General features: G+C 33.6%; 2 protein-coding genes across 4 annotated transcripts; both read right to left on the reverse strand.

Annotated features, from left to right (window-relative positions):
- Positions 1-10,337: 10,337 nt before the first annotated feature.
- Positions 10,338-16,077, reverse strand: LOC108329434 (serine/threonine-protein kinase Nek6). 3 transcript variants are annotated; one of them, XM_017563629.2, is made up of 14 exons: positions 15,965-16,077; positions 15,183-15,370; positions 14,693-14,759; positions 14,012-14,077; positions 13,815-13,861; positions 13,049-13,094; positions 12,882-12,962; positions 12,760-12,802; positions 12,623-12,672; positions 12,213-12,294; positions 12,073-12,122; positions 11,889-11,962; positions 11,742-11,793; positions 10,338-11,661 (listed from the first exon to the last, which is right to left on the reverse strand). In XM_017563629.2, the coding sequence occupies exons 2-14, from the start codon at positions 15,302-15,304 to the stop codon at positions 10,528-10,530; spliced, it is 1,914 nt and encodes a 637-aa protein (XP_017419118.1). In that variant the 5' UTR covers positions 15,305-15,370; positions 15,965-16,077; the 3' UTR covers positions 10,338-10,527. The 3 variants fall into 3 exon arrangements, with proteins under 3 accessions (XP_017419118.1, XP_017419119.1, XP_052728151.1); XM_017563630.2 differs by having other exon boundaries at positions 15,183-15,294; positions 15,965-16,071; XM_052872191.1 differs by lacking the exon at positions 15,965-16,077 and adding an exon at positions 15,735-15,753 and having other exon boundaries at positions 15,183-15,294.
- A 2,452-nt stretch (positions 16,078-18,529) lies between these two features.
- LOC108327554 (chaperone protein dnaJ 6) lies at positions 18,530-20,914 on the reverse strand. Its single transcript, XM_052872192.1, has 8 exons — positions 20,619-20,914; positions 20,399-20,497; positions 20,192-20,293; positions 19,779-19,838; positions 19,558-19,664; positions 19,390-19,472; positions 19,040-19,124; positions 18,530-18,961 (listed from the first exon to the last, which is right to left on the reverse strand). Exons 1-8 carry the CDS (start codon positions 20,694-20,696, stop codon positions 18,748-18,750), a joined length of 828 nt encoding a protein of 275 aa, XP_052728152.1. The 5' UTR covers positions 20,697-20,914; the 3' UTR covers positions 18,530-18,747.
- Positions 20,915-22,722: the final 1,808 nt, after the last annotated feature.

Here is a 22,722-nt window from a genome sequence, read left to right on the forward strand (position 1 = left end):
TTTTTGAAATAGATCCTGAGTTTTGTTATACAGCAATAGGGGAACAGCTATATGAATATGATGATTATGCAGCAACAAAGTATGTGTGTAGCATGGTACTCTTGATATATACTGCATGTGCTTTATACAAGGATCTATTCCTTTTGCGAACAAGATATTGGTATGGTAGATAAGATAACAGAGCTAGGAGAAAAGTTTGGTTGAATTTGTTTGTTTACTGGTCTGTCGAAAGGTCTGGGTTGTTGAGTGGATGTCTTTTCTTTTGCTTTCACTTGTTCCGTAACTGAAGGTGTCTTTATCTCCCTCTTTTCCATTTCATATCAATAGATCTTGGAGCACCAATGAAAGGGTCTCCTTTTTTTTTCCCTTATGAGGGAAAGCAGATTCAACATAGATGCACACAGCTTTTGTAGTCCCGAATGAATGACTTCCACAAGTTTATGATATTTACTAGACATTAAATATTTAGGACATGGTAATCCGAAACCCCATTAATTTAAAACTGACATTCTCTTTGGAATAGTGGTTGGTGTTGATGTTTCAATCACCATCCGTGACATTAACTGATTTTGAGTGGCATGTCTAGGGAATTTATGTGCCACCTTTAATGAGAATCATAAATGCAAATTTAGGAAATGGAGGATCTGTTGCCTCAAATGGTTTGGCATTGGCCTCTGTGGCTTCACTTCCATTGCTTTCTTCGTCACATCTCACAACCATCTTCTCATAGATTTCAGCTTAATTAATTGACATTGACATGGCACATGGAGGACTATGCCAAAATCCAAACGCTGCATGTGACCCCCGACTGTCACGTGCATCATCTCATCCATTTTATTTTCTCGTTTTTCTTTTCTTTTCTTTTCAGATATCCTCTGCTAAATTCATTCACTCCCTCTCTGCTTATTCCCTTTGTTGCTCATGGAAAACATCTGTCCCCACTTTGATGTGTGCCAGATGCTTGTGTTCCTCATGTCCTTCTTTTTTCTTGCTTTCCATATTATACTGCAACATTCTTTTCTGTGCTTTCGCTCTCTCATTTTATCTCAAGCTTTTTCCTAATTTCTTCTTCCTGTATGTCACCAAAATTTATCTCCATCTTTTTCTTTTCCAGAATGCATATTTTAGAACATAATTCTCAACAATGAGGATAGATTTTTGTCGATTGAAATATTCTTTTAACCCATAAGGGTGCAAGGTGTTTCACAACACGTAATTCAAAACAATCTCAAAACACATTTTATAATATGTATTTCAAAATAGAATCAGATGTCTTTGGAAGTAACTGTTTTATGATAATGGTCATCAGATATTTTCAAAAGGCGTTTTCTGGAATTAGGTGAAATAATCACTCTTACGTAACTCTAATAATGTGTTTCAGAAAAAAAAAAATAGATGATGTGGGTGGAATTGAAATTTTAAAATATAGAGGTTCATAAAGAAAAAGACATTTACAAGGCGGTTGAGTATTTCTTTTGTTCGGTTTCCATTGGGCTAGACCCAAGTATAAGTGGGCCCATTTTTTTTTTTCAATTGTAATATAATGTGAATAAAAATGTAAGTGAGGCGAGCCATTTGATATTGTTAAAATGAGTGTGAGAAAATATTATACATATTTTTTGTTTTATATGAATAAATTTTTGTCTTGATACGTTCGAGGTTTTTTTTTTTACGTAAAAAATTATTGGTGAACAAGTTAATGTATTAAGTAGGGATTTTAGTATTAAAATAAAACTGAATTAAGTGTTGATTTTAGTCTTAAAAATTATTATTTTTATATATTCGAAGTTTTGGCTCTCCAATTTTCATGATTATTCTCGTATTCAACTAATAAATCAGCAAGGGTTTAAAACAAAAACGAACGCATTTGAAATGTGAATACACATTGGGTTAAGAAGGATTTTCTCGATGGACCCAAAGAAAATGGTTTATATAGGAGTGATGCTCCCTCCACCACCTCATCTTCTTCCTACATCTTCCCAATCCTTTTTAAATTCTAAATTTATCCTTTTTACTTTTATTAATTTTTCTTTTTATTTTTTAAAATCCTAATTTCAATCTCCTCTTACTTTCACTTTCTCTTTCACTCTCACCAGCAAGTCCTCCACCCCCATTGTCACTTTTTCTCTCTCTTAATTTCCACCTCTGTTAACACAAAATTTAACAAAAAAAACAAATTTTGCATGGTATTAACTTAAAACATTTATAACTTCTGATGAGTTTTGAAATATCATGATTCCATAATATAATCTACTAAAAATCTCTTCTCCACTTTCTTGTCTTTAAATAACCAAACTTGAAAATCTATGCTTAAATTTGAAACTCTGAACCACTAGGAGATAACCTTTGTCGTTGTAAACCAAACCGTTTAGGTCATAGGAGCTGAACTTAAACCGTTTAGGCCATAGGAGTTGAACTTCTCTTCGATGATCACTGGATGTTCGGTGAATCTCATGGAATTTGAAAGGAAATAAAAAATGTTGTGTTAACGAAAGTGGAAATTAAGATAAAGAAAGAAAGTGACAGTGAAGGGGGGCTTGCTGCTGAGAGTGAAAAGAAAAGTGAAAGTGAGAGGAGATTGGGATTAGGGTTTTAAAAAATAAAAAGTAAATTTAATAAAAGTAAAAGATAAAAAGGATAAATTTGAAATTTAAAAAATATTGGAAAGGTGTAGAAAAAAGATGGGATGGTGGAGCATCACTCTTTACACGTCATATAGGCCCACTTATTATCAGAGGACAGTGGACACGAATATTTCTTTATAGGTTATTACTTTTCACACCACCCTCTTTCTTTTGAAATTGGTTTTCCTAAATTACGTATATTTTTTAACCAGAAAATTACTTATATTTAACTAGATGTTATATTTTTTTCAGAATTAACACTCTTTGTTGATTTTAATTTTAAAATTGATTTGTAAATTTTCTTTAACAAAATTCATTCCAAACCATTTCTTAGTAGTGTGTGATTGTCAGCAAATCTCTTAACAATCTGACTTTTTAAACTTGTTCAATATGTAATCATTTTGATCGTCAACACCATGATAATTTAAACTTTACCTTGAACTTCTGTTCTAAAATCAAACTACTCACAAAAGTTGCACTGTTCTTCGAAGCAATGAAGAAGCCAATTCACATATATTAAATAGTTTAATAAAAGAGACAAAAAAACTTTATTTCTTCTGATATGCATATAATGGAATCAATATATAATTACACCAAATCTATTCACACCATTAACGGATTATAAGCTGTAACTCATTGCAGCAATATGTTACAACAATGCCAAAAACAACATCTTTCAAGAGAAACAACACTTCAAATTCATTATGAACATGTATGTATATAATTTTAACTCATAAGACAAATCAAACATGAATATTCCTCAGCAAGTGACAGATTTTCAACCCCAAATGCCTTCCAGTTCACTGCATCATAAATGCCACAACAGAAGCCAACACAGAAGAATATAAGGTCACCTCAGAAACAGACAAAGCGGATCCTGCACCAGTCTCCATTTGTGATGTGGGTGCTATTGCTGAATCCTGTGCCACAGTTTTGGTTACGTAAAACATGCACAAAATCATTACTGCAAACCAAAAGCGGGCTTGAAAGCCACCAAGTTTTGCCATATTTCCACAGAAATGTTATGTTACTGTGAAAATGTGAGCAAGATGACTGAAAAGGATTGAACTGGTTTTGTGAATTAAGTTGTTGAATGACAGGGTCAAGAGTTGAGTTTATATAGAACTTGTTACGTACTATGTTGAAAGGTTATCCTTGTCAAGTTGGTAAGTGGTGCATTAAATCATTAACCATTCTCCATTACTATGATGCCGTTTAGATTAAGGCTTTTGTGACCCCACTTGGCTAATTAAAGCTAGTGATGCAAGGTGGTATTGTGTCCTCAATGAGCTTCTTACGTTACAGTTGAAGGGAAATCTGGTACCTACCATTTATGATACTTTATTCCCCAAAAACTATTAAAGTACAATTTTTATTTACCTTTAACAATGATCAAGTAAACTTTATTCATTTCAAATCAACGATGTACATAATACATATCTCACATTTTCATTTCACACATTGCTCGATTTGAAAGGGTGTTATTTTTGTTTTCTTTCATTCATTTTAGATGGTGGGAAATCACTTTCAGGCATCTGAAGTGCATGACTTGACATAGCAACGGTGGCAAGACGCTGAGAGAGGACAAGACTGTAGTGCAAATATGGTGTCTTTGTTGCTTCATAAGGAGTGGTCTAGATATGTTGAATAGTTTTGCAATATCCTTGGTGTTATAATATAGTGGTTATACGTACCCTTTCTATTAAGGGTTTTCTATTTTTCGTTTTTTCCGTTTTCTTTGTCCTTTGCATGGGTTGCATCACTTTCTCTCTTTACTTTTTTTTTTACAAAGCAGTCTCTGCTCTCTCTCTCTCTCTCTCTCTCTCTCTCTCTCTCTCTCTCTCTCTCTCTCTCTCTCTCTCTCTCTCTCTCTCTCTCTCTCTCTCTCTCTCTCTCTCTCTCTCTCTCTCTCTCTCTCTCTCTCTCTCTCTCTCTCTCTCTCTCTCTCTCTCTCCCTGCATACAACTTTTATCATATATAATACAATTCTTCACACAAATTTTCTCACATGGTATAAGAGCTCACTTGCTATGATGATCTGAATTCAGAGGGGTGAATTCCTTTTACAGCTATATCTAGGTTGAAATGCTAATAAGAAAAAATTTGAACAAAATTAGTAAAAAGGTAGACAATATTTTAGAAACATCAATATTTCGAATTGTAGAATTTTATTTAGGATAATTTTAAACCGAAGTAAAAGTTCACGTTCTAAACTTCGTCCAACATAATGGATCCCTTATGGTATCCTGATAACATTACTTCTCATCACATCACCAACGATGTCACCAACTATTCATCCAAAACTCCTTATACTAGTATAGAACACATTAAACTTGGAAATGGATCAAGTTTACCCATTACTTACATCGGCTCTACCATGTTTTCTTCTGCTTCAACAAATTCAAAATTTATTCTTTATAATATAATTTTTCCAAATTATTAGATTTAAAGTTGTCCCAAATTACATTTCAACCATTTTTATTTTATTTAAAATTGCAGAGAAGTCTAGAATTTTTCTTTAATTGCACTTTAGCTATTTCTTTCTTTTCAAATTTGCTTAGGAGCCCTAAGTTGACCATATTGGACTAGCTTTGCATTCAATTTCTTTCTTTAAATGAATAAAATTCATCAAAAATAATTTATGCAACTAAAAATCACATTTTAAGCATCTTTAATTCTCAAACCCAATAAATTCAATCCTTATAAATTCATTTTAATCAATCACTTAAGCACAAAAATCTCATCAAAAATTTGAATTTTAAAACATAAATGTGGACATAAATATGCACTCATCAGTCTATGTTGATGACAAACTTATCTCCACTCTGGGACACGTGTCTAACTTCAAACAATTTATTAGTTGACCAGCTGTCAACAAAGAACAACAACAATATTTAGGAACCAAGTACATAATTGAACACAATTCAGAACTAATAAATGGGATTTACATAGGAATTCATTGTTTGGTTAATTGTGATTCCTTTCAAAATTTGGTATGGATCTTAGGACAAATTGATCCTGCAAAGGACTGAATGTTAGATTTGTTTCTTGCCCCTCTTTGCATGATGTAATCCTGGATGTTCTCCAACATGGTAATGATTGGTTTACTCCTGGTATAACCAAAACATTGTTGAATGTTTCACTCATGTTGTTCACCAAGGTGTCACATTTAGCTGTTGTAGTGAATTTGGACCTTGACCAATATCTACAACATATGATGTAAACAAATGTTAACAATAAAGAAATACAAAATAAAGAGTTAAGTTATGAAGAGAAACCTTTGAGGAATGGCTATCAAATGCTAGAATGCATCTTTATTCAACTCTTTAATGTTTCTCATCTCAATCTCTCATGTTTGTGGGTGTGTGATTGTAAATGTCGTCCACATTAGACGCTTAAGATTCTTGCCATGATATTTCTTCCTAAAGTTGGCATACAAGTGTTTGACACAAAATCTTTAGTCAACTCTAGGAAGTAGTTCTGGTATAGCTAGAAGTAGACCCTGTGGTTTTAAAACAATAAAAAGCAGTTAGCAGCACTTATAATTAATGAATCAATGTACGAAAATACCAAATTATAGATCACTATTACCTTTTGTTGGTCTGACATAAAAGTTATTGATGAACATATTTCAGGAACACCAAGGTCTTCAATCAATAACTCCATAAACTAGGTTTAAGAATCTTTGTTTTCCACTTCAACCACAACATATGCAATAGACAACATTTGATCATTGACATCTCGTTCAATCGCAGTTAACAATTCCCCATCATATATTAAAAATACCTTTAATTGTATATTTCTTTTAAATTTTAGTAAATTAACTGATGTCTTTAATTAATTTAATTAAAAAAATATTAGTTTTACATACTCAATACTTCAAGTAATAATTAGAACTTTATTTGTAGATATTAATAATTTAGCTTATATTATTATTGCATATTCAAATAATACAATAACAAAAAAATCATTTTTTATTTGTTAATTTTTAATTTAAGATAACAAGGTCGAAATGTCAACCTCTCTCACTTGAACGTGTAATATAATTTATTAACAAAACTAAAATTACTTTCTATCTAAAAATTATAACCTACGAGAGCAAAATCACACAATTGTAATGTATGAAAGAAGAAAAGTAATAAAAAAATAAACAAAATAATACTTAGAACAAGTGCTCAATTTGTAATATTTTAAGTTTTATACTTTTTAATTTAAAATATTATTATATTATTCAAGTGAGTTGTGTTTTTCCGTTGGAGATGTTGTTAAAATATGTATGGTTGTAGTTTAATCAGAAGTTGTCAAAGCACAACATGAGGTTGAGAAACCTTTAATTAGAACGCATGTACGATGTATTTCAGCCGAAAGCTACGACAAGCCCTGAAACCATGCAAGACCATGAACTAAAACAAGAGTTTTCCCAAAATAACTGAAACCCGCTTCTTTTAAATACCATGCAAGACCCATCGTTGTACCTCAGACCTGCAAGCTAAGGCAATAAAACAACACATTTGTCTGTTTCATCAGCACAGAAGCGGGTCCTAAACAAATCATATTCAACTCATCATGGACATGAAGAAGGTCACTTGCGCCATCCTCATCGCCGCCGCCTCCATGAGCGCAGTAGCGGCTGCCACCGAAGTTCCTGCCCCGGCTCCCGGCCCAGTCAGTGGAGCCACCGTGCCCCTTGTTGGCTCCTTGGTCGGTGCCTCGGTCTTGTCTTTCTTTGCCTTGTTCCACTAAGCCTTATATATGTGGAAAAGAGGGGGCTGCAGGGAATAATTGATGATGAAAATTGATACAAATGAATATGTTTTTGTATTGTTTTGATGATTTGTTAATGAAATATTGATTTGTTTAATAATTTTATCTTGTCTTCTCGTAACAAGTATATCTCATCACCCTCAAAATATAACCACTTTCAATCACAGCTAAAAGAATCTTAGAAAATTAAAAGGTTGTTATGTAGGTAATGGAATATCATCTTCTCTAAACAGTGTATTTTGTTCTGAATGAGTGCTCTGTCGTATCAGGAAGAGTGAAATTTAACCTCGTTTTACGTCATCTTATCAGTATCAGATCATGGAAACGGGTATTCTATGTTAGCAACGAGACTTTATGAAATAAAAAATTAGATTTCAATTTTTTAAAGTATCAGCAATACACTATTAAAAGTTATTAAAAACTTTACGACTCAATAAATAAAATAACGCACAATATATTTTTTATGAATTCCAGTAAATATAATTAAGGTTTAATACATCATTTGGTCCCTACTTTTAGGGGTTTGGTTCAAAGTGATCCTATCTTTTAAAAAGGTTCAGTAAGACCTCATATTTCGTTAAAAAATGTTCAATCCGATCCTTTTCGCTCACGCCGTTAAAAACATAATGATCTAAATGCCACTATGGTCAAACCTGAGTGAGTTGTGCTTTGATGAATACGTGGCACGTTTGAAAATGTTGCACTGTGTAAATATTTTAAAAAAATTAAAATGAGTAAGTTAGGTGCAAATCTCAACAACCACACCATCTACAAATCCTCCAACCTAGTCCAAAATCACTCTCTAATCATGATGGAATGACAACGTCATTGCATTTGCATCAGAGGGCTCCATGCATTCATCACGCTGTCGCCACCACTATCGGACCGAGACTGGTGGGAAACCGCACCAACGTATCCCAGTGGATAGTAGAGGGAGTTCAGCGAGACCCGGGGGAGCGGGGGAGCCACTAGCTGGGTATCCTCAACGACGGCGGCAGTGGGGGAGGAAGAACGCACGGCCTCTGCCGACTTGTGTGCAAAATAAGAAGCAACCCTAAGCTACATTCCAGAACAACTCGAGAGAGTGCGCAAGAGAGAAATCACCACTTTTTGTCCTCCACCTTGAGCGTAGTGAGTAATAGGGAGAAGACTGTGAGTACCAAGGAGTTGTGCAGGGGCCCTTGTTACAGTCATAGGATTTTCTAGGAACCAAGGAGCCTTTAAAGAATTCATTGGAAAACCTAGGTGAAGGGAGTTAACATTTTGATGTATTGATTGAGCATGATGCGTTTCCTTTGAAACTTGTTAATCTTGAGAAACGGTGTGGATAGATAATATACTCAATTGGAAGGTTGTGGGTTGCTAAGGAAAAACAATGGTTTGGGATGTTATTCCCAGAATATGAATGCACGGGTTGGAGGATTACAATGCATGTGGTTTTGTAGTAAGGGATAAGTACATATCGTGAATCTTTGGAGGGTAGCCGTGGATTGGCTAGGTTAAGAATGTAAATAAGAGTAGGAAGTGTTAACGTGTTGTATGCGTGAAATATGACAATAGAGTGCATTGGTGATTAGTTGTGTTCTCAATAAAGATACCAACATGGGTTTATGGGTATAATAAATTATTATTTTGTAATTGCATGGAATGTTTGATGGGTATTAAATGTATGGAAGTAGTATAAATGTTGAGTAATGTATTGTTATCACATAATGATATGAGTGCATGTTTTCTTTTTGCAAGTGAAGAGTTTCAATGCATGTAAGGGCCACGGTAAGATGTAGAGAAATATTATATTTTCTTCTTGTATAGTGTAGACGTTGGAATCCAGAGAGCTAGAAGGGGTTCTTGATATTGACATTTAATGGTTTTCGTGGTACCTACCTTGGGAGGGAAATCATAATATGGTTAATACCAAGTGCATGAAATTGTTGTTGTGCATGTGCTGCTACGTCCCTTGTTGATAGGTAAAGTATGCAAATGATATTCTAGGGTTGCATGGGTGGATTATAAGAATGGTGAAGGGTTACAGGCTAAGGTTTTCATTGTGCAGATTTTAAATTTTGGGTCTATAAAATAGGTCTAGGGAAGCTAAAGGAGTTTTCTTTGAAGATATAAAGATTGATGAGAGAGGTGCAGAGGTTATCTAATGGTCACGGTTTTGTTGTTAATAAGCAATGATTCTTTGTTTTAGTTATATTGATGTCGTCCTAACAGTGAAATATCTAGTTTTATGGGTTTCGAAAATTATATTATTTTTGAGTTATTATTGAGTGGAATAATATATAGGGTGAAATCTGGAGGTGGGTGTATAAAACTGGTGCATTGTTGGGTAGTGTCGAGAGACTTGAATACTTGATCATGGAGGGAACATAGTTGTTTTGGAAATATTGGGTTATGTACTTGGTGTATGGTCAAGAAGTCATGAATATATTGATCTTTATGGTTGATGGTTATGATGGATTATATTCGTTTGATGTTGATATATGGATAGGTTGGATTGTGTGTGAATGGATGTTGTGTAATGTTATTGAGTGAAAGTGGTGTATTCTCTCTCTACATTTAACGACGTGAGCGAAAAGGACCTAATTGAATATTTTTTAACGAAATATGGAGTCTTACTAAACTTTTTAAAAATTAAGATCACTTTGAACCAAACTCCTAAAAGTAGGGGACCAAATGATGTATTAAACCTATAATTAATAAGTAGTCTATTGATAGCAATTTTGTCTCCATTTTTTGTATGTTGAAACAATTTCACTGTCCAAATGCAACAATGCAAGTGTTGACCACCCTTAGATGTTTATAGGTCATGAATAACAAATAAACCAAATAAATAAAACATGAAGCTCTGATATTCATGGTTACCTTTTAGTTAGGAAAAGGGGAAGTAAAAAATTTATACAATCAATGACGCATAAACTGCTGGAAAACAAGCACAAATGACTATTAACCTAACTAAAATAATTTAATTCATTTACTATAACCACTTACTGTACCAAGAAAGAAGATATGGCAAGCTATCTTCGTGTCTCCAATCTTCAACCATGCAACAATCTCCAACGGAACAAACTCATGTAACATTTGAATTACACGTTTCTTACAATATCTATAAACTTATAAACAGAACCTCTCGTAACTAGGTCTGAGGATTAAATTTTTGGGCAGAAATGAGGCTTTTTGCCAGCCATATTGCTGTTTCTCTTGATGATACAGCTTCTTTTCCAAATGGTCTCAGAATCCCAGCAAGCTCTTCAAGTTTATCTTGCTTGAGTAGCTGAGCACATAATTCGAGCAGAGATTCCAGAGCATCAGCTCTTTGTTGGCAGGGACTATCCAACAGATTTGTCTCGTCGCCGACCACTTCTGTTATTACACTCAATGAAACGCCACTTGTCTGATCAACCTCCACCGTGTTATCATCTTTATGCGTGGAGAGAATGTGTCTGTTAGCTGTGTCATCATCCTTAACTCCACGTGCATCATTACAATCAGATGTCAAGCCGTTCATGTGTGAGCCTTCTGTAAATACATTCAATTGGTTTCCAGATTCGGTATCATGTTCGACTGTAATATGATTCACAGTTAGTGATGGCTTTTCCTCATTGATGGACTTATCTTTATCAGTGCTGCTACTGCCTGCACTGGACATTGTTGATTTACCAGAGATGTCAAGGCTCGAATCTTCCCTTGGTGCTTCAGCATTGTCCAAACCTTCATTGCAAGAACCGTCTTCAACTTCTGGGTTCACTGCATTAATGACATCTTCTAATTTATGAAAATGTTTAGCAGCAAATATCTGTTCCTCATGCAGTGATTCTTGTGAAATCTTTAAACAGATTTCGTTGTTATTCGTTTCCCTTGCAGGTCTACCTTTAAAGTCCTCCTTGCACACACTGCAAACAGTTGATTCAGATGTTGTTGACCCATCTTTTGAGCCGCTAATACTAGTAGAAGATTCCACTATGTAGCTGGTAAGATCAACCATCCTGGTCTCAATATTGTCTTCTGCACTGGTTGAGATGGTAACAGCATCATTAGGAAGATTGCTTACGAGTATATCTCCATTTCCCTCAATTGGATGAATCCGTTCCAAACGATTTACTAAGCTTGCTTCTTTGTCCTTATGGTCCTTACCACCACTAGATTTATTTGATCTTCTTGTTTTATCCTTTGAATTAACTATGGGATATACTGGAAGAATATTAGAGGATGCATTATGACAACGAAGAACATAAGGTTGTAAAAGCGGATGCCTTAACAATTCAGCCGCCTGTCAATGAAGACAAACATCATTAGAATCCGCAATTCCATCAAAATGAATCAACATAAGATAGGTTCAGTTGAACTCACGGTTGGCCTATGCTCTGGATTTTTTCTAAGCATGCTCTTGATAAGTTGTTTCCTGTCACAAGGAAAAATAATTGAACACCAAAAGCACAGGTTAAAAATATATCATGACAGTAGAGTGACTGGGAATGGTTTGAGGATGTTACTTACAGTGTGGAAGAATAAACAATTGGCAGGGGAGAAATGCAGGATCTGTTTATTTTATTGATAAGTCCAGCCATGTCCTGTTTTATTCATTCAAGCATGTGTTAATTGTTTTGCTAGTTTAAAATATATTGAAGAATAGAGACCATGTTTCCATTGATAAAACTAAATTCCTGCAGAAAGTTCTTACTGGAGCACGAAATGCAGGTTGATGTCCAGCAATCTCAAACATGCAGCAACCTTAACATAGAAAGAAATATCATTCTTACACAACGTTAATTATCTATCATGTGACTTTCTCAACTAGAAGAAGGTATCCATGAACCTTACCAAGAGACCACATATCTGATTTATAACCATAAGGTATATCAGCGAGGAGCTCAGGACACATGTAATTTGGAGTTCCAACAACCTACACAGGATATAAGTATGCAAACAAAAAATAGGTATCACTATGTGAATCAAGTTAGGTATCATTTACCTTTATCAATAAAAAGTTCAAAGCAAACATATATATATATATATATATATATATGCAGAAATTTAATCTTTTTTGGCTCAACCAAGCTATTCCCCAACCCGAAGTTATTTCTCCAAAATACTGAGACCCATTTAATATTTTCAGCTGAGATCCGTCAATTACTGGGCATGACAGCCAATTTCCATTGGATAAAATACAGGTAACTTCCTAGAAGGAGGCATTAGATAAAAAAGCTAACACAGCATACATGTACCCTTACCGAGGAAGTAAGGTCTTCTGCATTAAGTCGCTTTGCAAGACCAAAGTCACCTGTACGGATCATGCAATAAACATACTTCTTCAGATAACAGTTTCTGACAGCCAAAAGTTAAGTTTTCAAGGAATAATACTACATACCAAGCCGAATGTTGTTGTCTTTGGTGAGAAATATGTTGGAACACTGAAATTACATGAAGTAGCATTAGTGTAAAAGTTACAACAGATTTCTTTATCAGCATAAGCAAATGAATTTGCAATACCTTAAGATCTCTGTGGATTACACGATTAGAGTGCAAGTAGTCAACAGCTATCAACAACTGAGTCAGCCATTTGCAGACTTTCTGCGGGAAGAATTGACAAGTCAGGGTGGGTAAGGAACAGTCATAAGAGGAATTATCAAGGAAGAGCAGTTAAATGTATTCATTACCTCTTCAGGAAAAAATGACCCTCGAGCTTTCTTTATGTTATCTGCCCTGCTCCACAAAGAATGTAAAATTCCATGATTAGGACTTCACATCACTGTTTGTATTTCTCCTTTGTAGCATGTAAATGCATGCATGTAGACTATGTTGTATGAATACAAGATCCACAGAATCCCAATTATTGTAAATGTATTTCATCTCAAAAATAAGAATGCAGATAGTCAACATATCTGTCTAAAACTTCTAAATGGAAAGGATACTACGGACACTGCAAAAATTCAACATCAATCAACAAGGACTCCATCCAGATCTCCATAATATGTATTAATTACAAAGCATATTTATGACAGATTTTCAAAAGGAGGTTCCTGTGCCTTTTTTAACACCTTAACCTTTTAGGTCAAGGATAGGTTTTAAAATTCAGTACTTGTCATCCTGTCTTATAATTAAAAACCACTATAACAGTTTGATTACTCCTTAGAGTGAATTCAGCATAAAATTGTGTAGCTCTGTTTCCAATCCAAGATAGCAGCTTTTATAATGTCCACATTGCAATCCCAGTAGGTCTTCATCTAAAATAATGTGTTAGGAGTTATGAGAACCATTCTGTTATCCTTGTTTAATAGATTATACTTTTTGGTTTAACCTTTAAAAAGTGTGTATTTAATAAATATTTTCGTTTCTCCTGAGATTATGGGAAAAATAATAAGCCCAGATCCTTAATTTATCCCAGAAAGAACTAGATTTACCAACAGATATTACTTTACTTACATGTCACCTCCTTCACAATAGCCTGTTATAATGCATATGTGGTCCTCCTACAAAATATAAAATATCAGAAACATGCCTATGAAGTTTGGTTACATCAGAATGAGCTGATATATCTGTAAATATTCAAACTTAGTTTTTCATCTCTATATAAACGTATGACTGAAAAATTTTAAATTAAGAAAAAGAGTAGTCCCTACCTTCTCCACCCAAGCATCTTTGTACTCCACAATGTATGGGTTATTCAGTTTTGCAATCAGGTTCATCTATTTGAGAAAGAGGAACTGAGTCACTTTTATGTTGGTAGAAAGAAAACAATCATTTGAAATCAGCTTCACACAACCTCTTAGGATTGGATTAAAAAGCATGAGATCATTATTAAAATATCCACTTATATCTACATAAAACCAATATTACAATGGCATTTCGCTCAAAAATGAAAATGATATGGCATATGGTGTTCACGGCACTTTGTGAGCATAATAACATTCACAAAACAAACATCATCTTGTCTGTAAGTTTGATCAACCATTAGACAACAATAATGAGTAGCATATATCCTACCAGATTTCAAAATCAAAATTAACTTAATTTAAGTTTACTAAAGTAATTTTCTTTGTTTTCTCAGTGAAGATTCAATCTCATGATTTAACTAAATATCCAGGCGACACGTTTATTTGCGGTATGGAAAAGCACAGCCAGCAATGGCATATTCCTAAATCATTATGGGAAGGAAACATAAAATATTGAAAAGGGCAAACAAATAGTTAAGTTGGCCTGATTCATGCAAAGAAAATAAAATAGATTAAAACAAAAGTTAAATAAATAATTGCATTATGGACACCTAGGATTCCTCAGGTGGAAGGATTTGTTACACCAACCTCTTGGTGTGCAGTACGTTTGAACTTCTCTGTCTGTTTGGCCAACCGAATCTTTTTCAGCACATACCTACCGAGGATATGAAATTATGAGACATTATGAGAACGAGTCACAATTGAAGATGAAAAGCTAACCGAACTGAACGAAAAGGCTGGATTTTCATCCAACAATTAAAGACCAACATCCAAAATAGGAAAAACCAAAAACTTTTCAAACTTTCTTGCTATGGTTGTCCATCATTTGACTGAAAAAATCAATATCCAAGATTCAACAGTCCATGTTCCACGGTTTAGTAGGAAAATTATTGAAGCACAAAAGCTCTAACTGCCATCAAACTTCTCAGGCCTCAACTCCAACAATTAAACACAAAGTCTTTTAAAAAGCTGAATTTTTTCCTCATGGGGCTGTCCATTTTCCAACTGGAAAAATAAATGGATCCTCAAACCGTTTATGTAAGCATAGATGAAGCAGTTAAAGGTGTCATTGGCCTACCTCTTTTTCTCGGACTTGTGAAGAACGAGGAAGGCAGAGCCAAAAGCCCCTCTTCCAATTTGCTCTATCACTTCATAGTCTTCCATCTTTCTGGACTTGGTATCCCCGTTCTCTGTCTCCATAGAAAATTCCAGAAGGTAGAAGACAAAGGGTGAAGAAGCAGTGAAGCAGCAGATCCTGATTTGCTACTACGAAGTTGGGAAAGAAAAAGAAAGAAAATATTCTTTATGGCAACGTGTGTGTGAGTGTGAATTCTACTACCAAACTTTTCTACCCTTTTTTTCATCCAAGTGCTGTAATTGAAGACACCCCCAATAGGCTGAAGGGCATTAATTGGGAAAAGTAAATGTATCCTTAGAGAATGAATTTTGGGGACTATTCAATAGGTTGTAGCAACCATATGAAGGGGCTTCACATGAAAGATGAGTAAAGCTACATTCCACAATTATGACACTAAACTACCTCCTCAGAAGACAGAATTGGAGAGAGAGAACTCAGGTAAAGTAGAATATATCACCACCAAGAAAATCGAAAGGTTATGAGTTAACTTACCCAAAAGAAAATGTAGAGAGAGAATGGGGACATAGCAACAAGGTCTAGTACAGACTATATATATATATATATACCAAGGTCTTAATTTTTTAGTCAAACCCATATTGAGTTTATGAAACTTACCAGAGTCAAAACAGATTTTACCACTAAAAATATGTCTGTCGATTATTTATCAGTAATCAAAAACAAAACTTGAACTTGAACATGTTGCATATATTAACTGTACTAACCTTTGATAAATGTTTTTTAATGTTGACACGAGAGTTGTAGTGGTGAGTGTATCATAGCTACAACCCCACACAATGACTGAAAAGAAAATGGGGGTTGGGGTAAAGGGCATTGGAGGACAGAACTTAAAGGTGGCAGGTGTGCTGTGGAAAACTAAAGAAAAAGGAAAAGTCTTGCTTGCGTTTGCAAACTCATAGGAGATCGTTCAAAACAAGGAATGTTCCTAGCTCGCAGATGTGATGTCACACTCCGTGCACCTTAATAAACAAAAAGATTAAATAAGTTGCAAGTTGTTAATTATTTGAATACAGTCTTTATTAAAAGTATTAAAAAGGAATATTTTTGCTCGTGGTTATTAGATAAAGCCATGAGTATTCTTGTATGTTTTTATCTGAAGTTTTTTTTATTTAATTTAGAGAATGAAAATCATATCAATTTTGATAAGGAGAATTAAGGTTTACATGTCTTCTTTTTTATGTCATTTTAATATTGTTCAGGATTTTAATCTTATGCTTGAATGAGATTGTTCTGGTTTTTTCTCGATTCAACACCCTTTAATATCCATCAATTTTTTTATCCATAACAACATCAAAACGTAACGAGTCGAGGAATTGCAGTCAAAGTATCATGAGATACAATAACTTCATTTATAGGTGTATGATCTTGCTCCATTCCACATACTGCACTTCGTCACTGCAACACATTCAAAAGTAAATTTCAATGAAATAAACACAAATGCAAAGAGGATGTTCCTTCTTGAAGATTGATTCGCCTAAGATTGTGATCGACGAGGTTGACAAATATGTTCTTATCGTTATTAGTGCACGAAACAAAACAAGAATCAAATTCTTATATAACAAAAACGGGGAAATTCTAGAGTAAAAACTCGAAATTGAGAGAATGTGAAACTTGATTTCGTTCAATTCAATGATGACAGATTTTTTGAGAGAATGAATCCAAATAACAATTCAATAACAAAGCAACAAGTAGCTTGCAAGAATTTATTAGGAGCACCAACATTCCATAAATACATGGAACATATTTTTTATGTGAAAAACTCTTCAAATGTAAGGGTGAAAACAACAATTCATCAATAATAAAATAAATAAGTTCCTTATAATCAATAAAAAGTATAAAATAGGCTCTAATAAGTAATTATAATCCGTATGAGTACAATATAAAGTGAATAAAGAGGTTTGTAGATTCATTGTAATGGAAGATTGTTTGACAAAGATTTTAGATAAAAGTATTTTGACAAATAAGTATCACTACTAAAATAGTTAAAAAAATGTTTATGTTTGAAAAGAAAGAATATAATATAGAATGGACTTACATTTTAAAATAAAATTGTTAGATATTATGAGTTGAAATTTACATATTAATTATACAAAAAAAAAGCAAAATAATATATAAAAAGAAAAACACAGTCATTAACTTTTTATAAGAAATGTTATTTTAATTTCTTATATAAGTTTGGTTATGTCTCGTTAACCTAGATTCAATCGAAAATACATGAATTTATGAACCACTCAAAAACTATTTAAACATAAACAAACTCATCAAAATTGGGCAAAGTGTATAAATACTCTACAAAAAGTAAATAAACTAATAAAAGTTGCGTGGGTTTGTGCTAGTTATAGTGCGCTGGCCAACTACCGTAGCTGGTCCAAAAACATAATTGTGGTTTAATTTAACAACTCCACCTTTTTTAGAGGCCTAGAATTTTTGTGTTGTTTAAAGTTTCACGTAATGATATGATTAGTTTTAAATTAAGTATTAATAGCGAGTGTGTTGATTTATGCAAATATGACAGGTCAGCAACAATTTGTTGCATATTTGCACAACTTAGGTGGAAATCCAGTTTATTTAGCTCTAAGAAATGTACTTAAGAACTAACAAAAAAGTTTCAACTGCTAATTTGGTGATCATGGTGTCAGATCAAAACCTAATTAGTTTGTTTAACAAAGCCGTAAGAGATGAAGGGGCAATGTCATTATTATAGTAGACCATAGACGGCCTGCCACACGATATAGGTTTTACAACATATTATCACAAACAAGAAAGTCAAGTCAATAATAGTAATAATAATAATAGAACCAACGTCAATCGAAAACAAAACCGCACTGATGAAGCTGACGCAAAGAATTGTAATTTAAAACTCTATTAAGATTATGAAATTCTCTAAACTGAAACACTAATTTTGATTAAAGAATGAAGGTATATGATTTGAAAAAATACATTGTTAGTGTTTAACAGAATGCCCAGGAGAGAAATTGTCATTATCATTGAAGAGAATAGATTGATGCAAAGCGGAAGCAATACTGTGACATGTTTGACGATTCCCGTTATAAACAGGTTGTGTTGTGCTTTCCCAACTATGCATAGAGAAAATGTAATGCTGAGAATCTCAATTCCTCCTAATTGTCCTATTGGGCCTAAAAGATTGGGCTTCATTCATGTCCATATCACATTCGCTACCATTTACAATCAATTTACAGAAATCATTTAGTGGAAACTCAATTTTAAGTATATCAACCTTGGTACTAGATAAACAGCAAACACACCTATGAAGAACTGGTAGGATACCAATCACTTGCCGTAGCAGCAAAGTAATAAAATGGTCCCATCTCAGTTTTGAAAATAAACAAATAACATCAACTTACAAATTGAAAACAACACCCCTTTAGGTCTGCTAAGTACACCAACGCTTGAAAACTATAAGACAGGAGGCAACGTCATGTCACAAACAAATTTACTATACAGTATACACCTACTTATATTATTTTTAATTTCGCTTGGATTGTTTTGACTTTTTGGAGGATCTACCAGTCTCTAGCTTTCGCCGTGTAGCTTCAAACTCCTCTTCAGAGGGTTCCGGCATATCATCTCCACCATATTTTGAAACTAGAGATGAGAACATTGAATCAAACTGGCCTTTCCTCTCATTTCGGCGTTGTGCTATCATTGCATACAGATCTGTTTCTGACTGCTTGTTAGACCTGTAGAAAACAACGGATCATTCTTAAACTAGAGCATAGATAGCACTGGTAATGTAAACACCTGCTTGATCAACTTACTTTTCCCTCAAAGGATTTGGAGACGGTTTGGTTTCAAATACTTCCTTAGCCCATTTCTGGTAGGCTTTTGTTGCCTTTAATTCTCCTGCAGAATATGATGAAGAGAAAATAAATAATCATCTAGGAAATACTTAAACAACCCGTAATGGATGGACTGTCATGACATCGCATGTTAGTATACTGATTCACCGAGCTAATGCTTAAAAGTTAAAAGTGAAGTAAGTTCATCTTATTGGCTTGCATTGCAAATCTAACAATCAAAATACACTTTTTTCCTGCAGATAAACTTAAAGTCTACAGAAAATGTCCACCTAATACCCTAGTTAACAAAATATAGTCAATATCCTTACCAGCAGCTATAGCCTCATCTAGAATATCCTTGAATCGGTGTGAATCAAATTTAGGATCTGAACAAAGCATTGAACAAAAAAGCCTGCAACGGGAGTTAACTCTTGATATCAAACTCAACCTTTTCAAATATGGCTAATGTGCATCACAAATTTGCAATGCTTTCTTACCTATTCATGTTACCCTTGCACTTCTTGTACAAATCCATCAAATCATTTTTTTCGGAGTCAGATCCCTTGTAGTTTGTTTCGAACTCCTCAATATCAGCTTCCGTGACCTATATAGCACATTTTTAAGTACCACATCGATAAACGCTAATATACTTTCAAAAAGTTGAACATACATACACCACAATGCATCAGAAAACAGAACATCGTAATAAAACAAATACCTTCTTGTACATTGTTCTGAAGAACTCTTGAAGATTCTGAACAACATCTCCAGCAAGGTCCTGATACAAAAAAAACTTGTGGCTGAAGTATCCTGAATGCTACTCTCTGATGATAGTTAATGGAGTATAAGGATTTCAGCTCTAATTCTTCCATTCCTAAATTCTATACCCACTTTGCACCCATCTCAATCTCTAGGTCAGTTTCTTTCTCTTTCTTCTTTATATCTCTCATACCTCCAAGATGCATATTTTCTAATTGGGTAAATTCAGCTCCCAGAGAACTGAAAACCAACCTAAACACTCATTTGACTCTTTTAACATCTCTATATTTTCATTTCCTATCAGATCATCATTAACCACCAACAGCACAAGAAATTTAAAAGTAGGCTGAAAGAAATCAGAGTCTAACTCACATCATCGTCAACACATCCGGTCTGATCATATAGTGTCCTCTTCTCTTCATCCCCAAGAATCGATATCACCTTTTGCAGTTGTTGGAATTTCTCTTTAGCTTCCTGCAACAATAACAACACAAGAAATTACTGTCAACCCCTAAAATCAATCTACTGAACAAAATAAAAAAAAACATGACAATTGGTATATTGAGCTTAAAGAATGACCTCATCACCAGGGTTCTTATCAGGATGAAGCCTCAACGCCAACTTGTAGTAAGCCTTCTTTATTTCCTGCTGAGAAGCAGTTCTCTCCACGCCAATAACCTGCAACCAACAATTCAAATCAAATGCTAACAACGTCACATATCACTGACAGTAGCAACATAGAATATTAGTTGGAAGAGTTAAATGTTCCATGATCAAAGACAATAGTGAATTTAGATACCTGATAGAGGCTGGTTTCATCTCCCTGCCCTTTCATTTCCTCGTCGTCAGAAACCCTAGCTTTTTTCTTCTGCACCATTTTCTTTATTTACAAACAAAGTGGTTATTCCAATCCTCCTTTAGCGGGTTTATCAAAACTTGCAGTTTATGTTAAACTGAAATTATTATTTTAAAAAAATGAAAAATGAAAGTCAGGCTGTTCCCGCCAAATGATTACTCCTCTTCCCGCCTTAATATTTCACAGATGCCAGACAAACATAAATCCCAATTATCCAAATTTAACATTTGTAAAACAACAAACTCAAACAATGAAAACACATTAATGGAATTACCCATTATCCAAATTCAAAAGGCATTTCTCTACAATATTATACAAGTTAACACATCCATCACCAACAAAACAAGAAATAACACTTCTAAACAAAAAGAAATTGCAATTGAAATATTAAATTTTAATTTTCTTAATAAATGGAAATTATATTTTAAAACTTTGGAATTTATATGTAAAATATTCTATAATATAAAATAAAAAAGATGGAATCATTTGAAACCTTTTTCTACCGATCTCTTAGAAGAATGAAAAAATGAGAGTTAGTCTCTCCACCACCACACAATGCTCCTACACCTCATCATTCTTTTGTTGCCCTTCAATAATATTTAATTTCTATTTTTATTTTTTTACCCAACAACCAACCACTTCATTAATGGTCTCCACCACTATATCAATGCACCTCTCCAACAGTTCATTGTATCAATGCACCACCACAATACCACTGCACCACCACCGAAACACGAACACACGACCAAGGGATCAAATTGGAAAAGAAAAAATTAAAGAAGTAAATACGGATATGAAGAATGGGTTAGAAAAACAAATCTCGAGAGAAAGAGAGAGTGAGAGTTGGGGAGTGGGGGAGAGAAAGTGAGAGTTAGGGGGTGAGGGGTGGCCACATCCATTAAAATTTTTTTTTTTTTTAGTTTTTAATTTTTTAATTTATTGTATTTTAAATTAATATATAAATAATATTTAATTTTTTTAAAATTATTACTTAATTATTTATAAATTAATTTATTTTATTTAATAAAATAATTATTATTAATTTAATTTATATATTATTATTTAAATAATTTTTATAAATGTATTAAAACGGATAGTTTTTTACTTTTAGTTTTTAAATTTTTAATTTATTATATTTTAAATTAATATATAAATATTATTTAATATTTTTAAAATTTATTACGTAATTATATATAAATTAATTTTATTCTATTTAATAAAATAATTATTATTAATTTAATTTATGTATTATTTAATAAATTATTTAAATATTTTTTATAAAATTATTTAAACGGTATCAAATCCGTTATAATTTTTTTTTTTCTAAATAAAAATAATAAACTAAAATATAAAATATGTAAATAGATGTTAATATTCGTTGAAAGTGAAATAGATATTATTATCTATTTTATAATAAAGACAAATTAGATATGATATGATATAGAAACATTTGGTGGTGGTGGAGACCAACTGAAAAGATTTATTCATCGAGCAAGTCCAAATCATTGTATGACTACAGCATACCGGACTTTTCTTGGTTAGGGTACATCCTACATCCAAATGAGGCCGATTCTTCTTCCACCCCCATTTGTTTCTTCATACACCCCATATCCTTGTTGAAATGACCTCATTGCCTTTGAGGAAAATTTTAATAAAAAAGCCTAAAATAAATCACTTCATCTTCTACTTCTTCTCCGCATGTTCTCTGCACAACGCAGCTGCTCACACAATCCATCCTCTACACCTTCATTTCCTTCGATGTTGAAATGCTTTTGAAGATAAAATAACTTTTGTTTCCCGGAGATGGTGTTTCCCAGCAAAATCAATATTTGTTTTCTTTTCTTAGTGCTGCAATCCTTAAACCCTTAATTCCGTTGTTCTTTCTCTGCCACTAAAAGATTCCCATGATTTAAAAGATTCACCATCCTCAATGACTAAGTTTCTAAATGCCTTGTTTTTCCGATTTGGTATTGCTGAAGAAGATTTTCCCCAAACAGAAGCACCTCTCTTGCTCAACGACCCTCTTGTACTACCCTTGGAGGCTGGA

Source organism: Vigna angularis, chromosome 2 (genome assembly GCF_016808095.1).
Source record: "Vigna angularis cultivar LongXiaoDou No.4 chromosome 2, ASM1680809v1, whole genome shotgun sequence".
In the NCBI taxonomy this organism is placed as follows: domain Eukaryota; kingdom Viridiplantae; phylum Streptophyta; class Magnoliopsida; order Fabales; family Fabaceae; genus Vigna; species Vigna angularis.